Genomic DNA, 7,472 nt, shown 5'->3' on the forward strand with positions numbered 1-7,472 from the left:
CTGAGCTGAAAAAGCAAAGATAACTTTTTGTACTGCAATACTAAACTGTAGGCCCTGTTAGGCAGCAGAAAAAAGTGTTAATAAATTAACAGGAGTTAGGAAGGCCAAAGAGGGGGAGAGAGAATGAGTGGTGTAAGACCAGAGCACTGTTGCTGCTTTCTGACAGATGCTGACTTGATTTTTTAACACCATCATCATATGGTTTAATTATTTTCTCACCTGTGTTTTGTTTGGGCATGCTAGTGCCCAGAATGCAGTAAAAGTCTTGACCACTGCCAGCAAGGCTGTTAGTCACCTGAAGAGACAAAGACCAGAAATTGGAACTGCCTCCTCACTCCTGCCTTGCTGGATGAGGACCCTAATGCATTGAACAAGGGATGGCTAAGGGACTAGCTGTGGCACACAGGCACTGGCTTCTGTCAGCTGGCAGCAAAGATGCTAAAAGATTCCCATTTCTTTAGTATTTACAGATCACTGAATAGCCACTTGCAAGAACAGAATTTTACAGGTGCATGAGCTGAGCTGTAAAATTAGAGGTGTACAAGAAAACCAGTTCTCTCAAGAAGACTCATTCTCCTATGTTTTTTTTTAAAGCCCAAAGTCCGGACTGGAATAAGCAAGCCTTACAACGTCAAGCAGATCAAAACAACCACAGCTGAGGAAGCAGAAGAAGCTATTAGATGTCTTATGGAGGCCAAAGGAGGTAAGCACAGCTTTCTAACAGACTTCTAAAAATCTTTAAATAAAGAAACAGTAGGTTTATTCATCTCACCATAGCCCAGATACTCCTATATATTCCTATTCAGAATTTCACCTGAATGCATTCTTGCAAAATTGTATGTAGTATTCTCTGTCAGTTCTGAGAGTATTAAGATAATTAAAATTTTATATTTTCAAGATAATTAAAATTTTATATTTTATTGTAGAACCTGCTACTAGGAGGACATTGGGTTATTTATGCCCAGATTTAGTTGGAAAAATTAAAATATAAAGATGGAATTTTTCTAACGGATGTGCCTGTGTTAACTCAGACTTGCATAAAGGGTATTTGCTGCTCTATTTACTGAATGCTCACTATTCCAAGTAAAACTACACAGAAATGCAGCTCTAGGAGAAATAACCTGGATTCTGTTCACATTTGGACAGCAAGTATAGCTGCAACCTAGATACAAGCTTGCACTACTTCAGCTTGAATAGCTAAGCTAAAAGGCTACTCTGTGCTTAGGCTCTCTGTGTAGTCCCTGGAGAAGAGAGCTTCTTGCAAGGGCAAGTTAGAGCACAAAACTAGCTTAGGTACTGTGAATGTACCCCCCAGGGTTGCATGCAGTCTTTCTGCTGATGCTGTATGAATGAAAATGGCTACCTGAGTTTGCAAGGCTCTCAGTTTAGGAGAACACCATCCCTTTTCATTTCTATGTAGTCTGAAATAATCCCATTTATTTGGAAATACCATAAAGGCATATTGATGTTTGCTCATCAGTGTTGTTAATTTCATTTTGAAATTAGATTTATTCTCCATAGATTTTGAAATTCACATTCACCTGGTGTGGGTAAGAAAACTAGTCTGGTCAGCATCACTTCCAGTCCCTTGTGCTGTACCACCAGCTGGCATTTACAGTTCTTTCCAAAGTACTCTACAAGGTGCACTTGATATTGTTAACTTGGTTTTCCAGATAATGGCAAAAGGATGCTCAGAGATTGAGCCCAGTACTCCTGAACCCCCAGCCAGTGTTTTTTCCACTTGACCAAATGGTGACACAGTACTGCTGGTTTGGCATGAAATTATTTCAGACAATTAAGTTTATCCCTAACAGCCTCTTGCAGATGTTACAGGTTTGCAAAGGTCTGTGCTTAGTTCCAAAATCTACCTTCTTGGCCTGAGTTGGCCCTATAGGCATGAACATTTAGGGAAACATAGTTGTGAAAGAAATTATCTTGAATCTATGTTCTGATCAGGCTGAGATGCCATATTTGGTTTTGCTTTTCAGGAGTACAGGAAGATGCAGTAAAGCCTGTTCCATCCAGAAACCAAACTTCCTCCAAACCCGAGGCCCTTGCCAGCATCACAAAGTCAGCATCACTTCAAGGGCCACAGGCAGGAGCAGTGCCTGTGCCTCATCGTCCACCACCCAAAGTTCCAACTCCAAAGAAGCCAGTGCCCCTGCAAAGGGCTGGAGTCAAGGTGGAAAATGTAAGAGAGTTGCAGCAAAATGCATCCAGATTCCATTACACAGTGTGAATGATGGAGGGATGGGTTGGTTGTTTTTTGCAGGAAGTCCTGTCATATCAGCAGATGCTGGAATAATTTTGTGTGTTACAGTCACCAAGGCATAAAAATGCAAGAAAGATTGGAAAGAGAGCCATATTCAGCTTTTGTACTTGTCAGTCTATTCTCCTTTTTTCTTCTGGTTTGTCTAAACCTTGTCAGGATTTAAGACTCATTTGTTCTTTATCACAGGCGCTATTTTTGACTGTGAATGATCTTCTCTGTAAAGATTTGAGGCAGCTTCTTCATCAGTTCTGTGTCTTGTGTCCTTTCTTGCTTTTCTTGCCCACCTTGTAATGGGATTCAGCCTTTCAGTTTGAATTCTGGAGTCTACTCAAAAGTTCATGTTCCCAAAATACAAAGCTGTAGGTGTTCAGGCTTTAATATATGTCAGGTCTCTACGAGGGAGACAATAGTTCACCTCTGGAGCTGCTAAAATGATTATCTAATTTGTAAAGCAATTTGAGTACAAGAGACCCTTTTATACCCTTTGACAGAATCTCTGCTAAGGAAGCTCTCTTCTAAATTTTTAGGGCTCCTGCCTTACCTTCATTTGGTGAAGGCTGTCACCCCTTCTCTATAATAACCTTTGTGCTATCTTTACTTAGCAGATTCATCAAAAAACCCAACCCAGACAGCACAGTCTATGCCAAGGAGTGGTCAGTTTGTTTTGTTTAACTTGTTGCCATTCCCAGATCATTCCTGAAAGGTGCTGAGAGGGATTGCTATTTTGGTTAGTTATGTGAGAGCTTCTGCAGGAATAGATCTATTTCAGTTTGACTCTGCCTGGAATTCCACTCCTTCCTCCATCTGAGGGAGGTCAGATGGGAGTTGTGTACTTGAAAACCTCTACCCAATCCCCCTCTACCACAGTCAAATGTAGACAACTTAATAGCACATAGGAGGAAGTGGCAAGGGATATGTCCAGCATGAGATACTGACTAAATATTTTGTCTGCATGAAAAAGCCCGTACATTATCTTTTAATACTGTGCAAGAGTAATAAAGACTTTAAATGCTTTCATTCAGTTACACAGAGTATGAGAAATCTGAAGCAGTCCTTGCCCTCCTAGACTGAGCTGGGCTTGTTATTTATATACTTTTAAATGCTGGACTGTATGCTAGAATGGACTTTGAGAGCTTATTTTTATCTTCAGTTGCCAGCATCAGTGAGAGAAGACAGAGCCCTTAATGCATTTATTGGGTTAGCTTAAGCTAATTCTCCTTCAACCTTATCTATCCAAATAAGCTACACCTAAAGGCATGGGCCTCTCTGTGCCATCTTGCTTAAATAATATTAGTCAGCAGAGAGATGTAACAAATAAATAACTCCTCAGAATTGTGTTAATTTGGCCCAGAGCAAAATCCTAACCTGAAAAGGGAGATGGTCAGAAAAAGCTGAGTGATCAGGCTGTAGGATCCTGGTCCTTCACTAGCTCTCTGGAGGTGACTGCAAGGCACAGTGCATGAGCCCAGAGCCCAGCAGGTACAGTGAACTGTGCTGTCAGGCTTGCTCTTTGTACTGCTTTCTTTTCTTCCAGGACTGTCAGCTTTTCTTAGTAATGCTGTCAATTAGACTTGCACCAGCAGTGACTCAGAGTTTAAGGTCCCTTTTTGTTCTCACATTTCTTCTTCCATTTCCTCAGGCCATGTCTCCAGAAGAGCAATTCGACCTACAGACAGCGCAGTCTCCTTTTGGTTTGCTAGACCCCCATGTAGAAGCTGGAGCTATTCTTAGTCCAACCAAGATCACTCCAGTCCCCAAACCCAGAACACAAGCTGGAAAGCCACAGGAGAGCAGGGGCAGCAGTGAAAGGCAGCCCCTGTCAGCAAGCACAGCTGAGGCCATTGTACTGCCTCCCCAGAACACTCCCTTTGCCCCAAAGGTGCCACCACGAAGGAAGAAGTCAGCTCCTGCAGCTTTCCATCTCCAAGTTCTCCAGAGCAGTGACAGCCCTCTTTTTAGTGCGTCACTCTTCAACTCCAACAACAACAACCCTGGGTCCTGCCCCCAGACTCACAGCCCTGCTCACTGGGGTGCTACAGCCTCTGCCAGCCCAGAAACCAGCACCACTCAGCTCTTGGTACCAAGTGTTGCAGAACTGATGGCAAAGCTCCAGGGCCCTTCTGCACCAGCAGACCAGCATCCACAACGACTGGATACTAGCTCCCTTCCAGAGAACACCAACCTTCTGGACTTTGACATGCATTCTTCCTTCCCTCTTTCTGTACAGGCATCATCAACTACTTCTCCAGCACACACTTCAGAAAATTTAAATCACCCCAATCAGAAAGATTTCAGTCACTGGGTTACATTTAGTGATGATGAAGACAGCAGTGCAGTGGCAGAAGGGTTCAACAATCTGCTCGTCTTACAACAAAACAAAAATACCTTAATGAAAACAAATACTGATTTAGAGTTGTAAAATGTTGCCCCCTTAGTGTTCCAAAAGAAATCATAATTATGATGTAAAATAAATCTTTTTTTTATTTAATGCAATAGATCATCTGTCCACGCTACATTTCATTTTCACGTTAAAGATACGGCCCCTGGAGGGAAGTATACAGAGTACGTACAACCTAACATTACCTACAGTTCATTTTAAAACTTCCTTATTCTAAGTTATTTCTTTTTATTAATCCATCTTAAGATGTTTTATTTCATTTCAGGTACAGATCATATGTAAGAACATGACATGATGTATGGAAAAAAAGACATTAAGAAAAGCATTTTCCTGTGAAATTTGTATTTTAATCAATTTCTGTTGTTTGAAATAAAGCATCCTTACTTCGAAGAGTTAGACTGCCACAGTTATTCTGAAATGAACATCCAAATGGAGAATGTACACCAGTACAACAGCTGTAACACTGCTACTGCTCTGCTGCAAGTTTCCAAAATTCACGCTGGATTTTGTTCCCAAGCCCAAGTCCAACAGCATACTTTGAAAATGTAGTTTTCCACATGCTGTTTCACTGCAAAGAAATGCTACAGGCTGCTTGTGCACTGTCTGTGCAGATCCTGAGGAAATACAGGAATGGTTGAGACCAGCTGATGCCACAGGGCTTAGGCACGTCTTATGCTAAAGGCAGTTCAGCAATTCAGTGCTGTGTCCCTGTTCCACTCAGTGTCTTCCTAACCAAATGCCATTTCAGTCTTCTATTTCCACAGTGCAGATGAGGAACGAGTTGGTCCTTTTTGCCTTGCCTGTGGGGTAGAACTGCACACAACAGATGCCATTTGTGCAAGGCAGTTAATAACCAGATTGCAACTTGTCATGGTAACTCGTTAAGGGAAACATCAAGATCTTCCATTATTAAAGGAAGGAGAACATTTTTAAGCAGGTGGTGAAGCTGAAAAAACAAATGTTAAAAAAAAAAATTAAGATGTATTTAAAAAGTTAAGATGTTTTTTTTTCCTTTTTCCATAGGAAAATTTATTGGCTTGTTCTGAGCTTCCCAAGACTGGGAATTTAGCCATTTTCTTCCTCAGAATGTCTACCTGTTTCTCTGCCACTGCCAAATTTTGAACACAAGACGTAAGAGAGGACATGTCATCCTCCTCTGCTCTCTCATTTGCCATACACTTCAAACAAATTCCCCAGAACCTTCAAAGGCCAAGCCCGCAAAGCCCAGTGCTAAGCTTCTCCTGTGAGTGTCAGTTTAACGTGGTTGCAGGCTGGTGAATAATATAAGATACTAGTTTCCCTACAAGATGACACAAAGCCTTTGCCTCTTATTCCTCCTTTAAAAAAAAAAATACAGCGAATATTTATGGGCACATCTCAGTATAAAACATTAGCAGTAAAAAAGAAAGAGTACGGTATATGACCACATCCAACATTTTCTGCAAAGATAATTAACAGCTCTAGGACAGCTAATTTACATGTTAATGAAAGTGTTAGCAGGAAATCCAATTAAACTGGATTTATATAAGTCAAATAAAATCTGCTTTATTACTCTCCTTGAATAAGAGACGGATGTGGCCTTTAGCATTCTATCTTCTGTCTGTGTCTGTGGCAAGCTGCCCACTGAAGGATGAATCCCGGCAGTTCGCTGCTTTATGCTATCAGTGACAGCAGATACTGCTCAGTTGCAGCAAATCAAGGCAAGGGGACAGGCAGTCCAGCTGAAAAGGTTACAGCACAGAATGAGGAATTTCCTGTCTCAATAAATTACCTTCCACACCGGTGCCAACATCCCAGCCAAGTGTTTTCTCAGAGGCAGGAGCTTGTGACCAGCTTGTGACCTGGTTTTAGTTTCAATGGTCAGAGGAAGCAAAGCAGAGCCAGACTTGCTCCATGTTTGGGAAATCACTATGGAAAACTCAGACTGCAGGAGGCAGCGATTCATTCCTTCTCATTTGGGATTAAGCCAGGCCCCACCATGTGAAAAGAGGCCAAGTAACCTGAACCCTTATTACCTGATGTCCACAACCAGAGAACCCAAAGCACAGCTCTATTCTCAGCTCTGCTGCCCACCCTCACTGGGACATAACCAATGGAAATTAGTGTCCTCAGTGACAGCTGTCAGTCTTCAGGGACACATTATGGGTTGTAGGGAGTGGTTATCCCATGACGTTTTTCGGGTCATGAACCCAGCACTTGGCAAAAATTGTTGATGGCAGGTGTGAAGCCAGGTATGAATGATCTACCAGACACAAGTCTACAAGTGTCTGCTTCTTTAATGTGAGAGACTTTGGCAAGACACCACATCAGCTTGCCCAGGGCCTGCAGTATTGCTTTCAAGTTGCAATAGGCACCCTGATTGCTCTGCTGCATTTGCATTTGGGTAAGTGGTTCTCCTTGGAAAAGGAACTGCCTGATTTAGCTTTTTTAGGGGGGTTACCACTGAAACAAACAAAAAGAAAGCAAACCAAAACATTGGTTAGAATTTTCACTCTGACAAAAACCTTTGCTTTTCCCTTTTCATGCAGAATTGTCATTTTCACCAGACAGAAAATTTCTCATTTCCAGCCAGCTGCTCCAGGTGTAACCAGGAAGCACAAGTCACAGCAATTGAATACTTGGTGGCTGATGCTGCTAGAAACACCAACAGTTACACCAGACTGCTGGACAACAAGGGTAAGACAGACCAACCCCTTTTAGCCCTCCCCTCCTGTCTATTTTACTCTTGGATGCCACAGTGCAGATGAGATGAAACATCATCTCCTCACACAACTCACACACCACACCTGCAGCTGAACTACT

General features: G+C 42.1%; 1 protein-coding gene across 4 annotated transcripts in view; it reads left to right on the forward strand.

Moving 5' to 3' along the window:
* SYNJ2 (synaptojanin 2) overlaps nucleotides 1-5,060 on the forward strand; it is a 63,975-nt gene extending 58,915 nt beyond the window's left edge. For 3 of the 4 annotated variants that reach the window (XM_079331088.1, XM_079331089.1, XM_079331091.1), the window contains 3 exons: nucleotides 595-703; nucleotides 1,989-2,191; nucleotides 3,912-5,060. In XM_079331088.1, coding sequence (XP_079187214.1) covers nucleotides 595-703; nucleotides 1,989-2,191; nucleotides 3,912-4,691 — 1,092 coding nt within the window. In that variant the 3' untranslated portion in view covers nucleotides 4,692-5,060. Of the gene's footprint in view, nucleotides 1-594; nucleotides 704-1,988; nucleotides 2,236-3,911 lie in introns of all 4 variants that reach the window. The other variant, XM_079331090.1, reaches the window with a different exon arrangement.
* Nucleotides 5,061-7,472: the final 2,412 nt, after the last annotated feature.

Source organism: Erithacus rubecula (assembly GCF_903797595.1).
Source record: "Erithacus rubecula genome assembly, chromosome: 2".
Classification (NCBI taxonomy): domain Eukaryota; kingdom Metazoa; phylum Chordata; class Aves; order Passeriformes; family Muscicapidae; genus Erithacus; species Erithacus rubecula.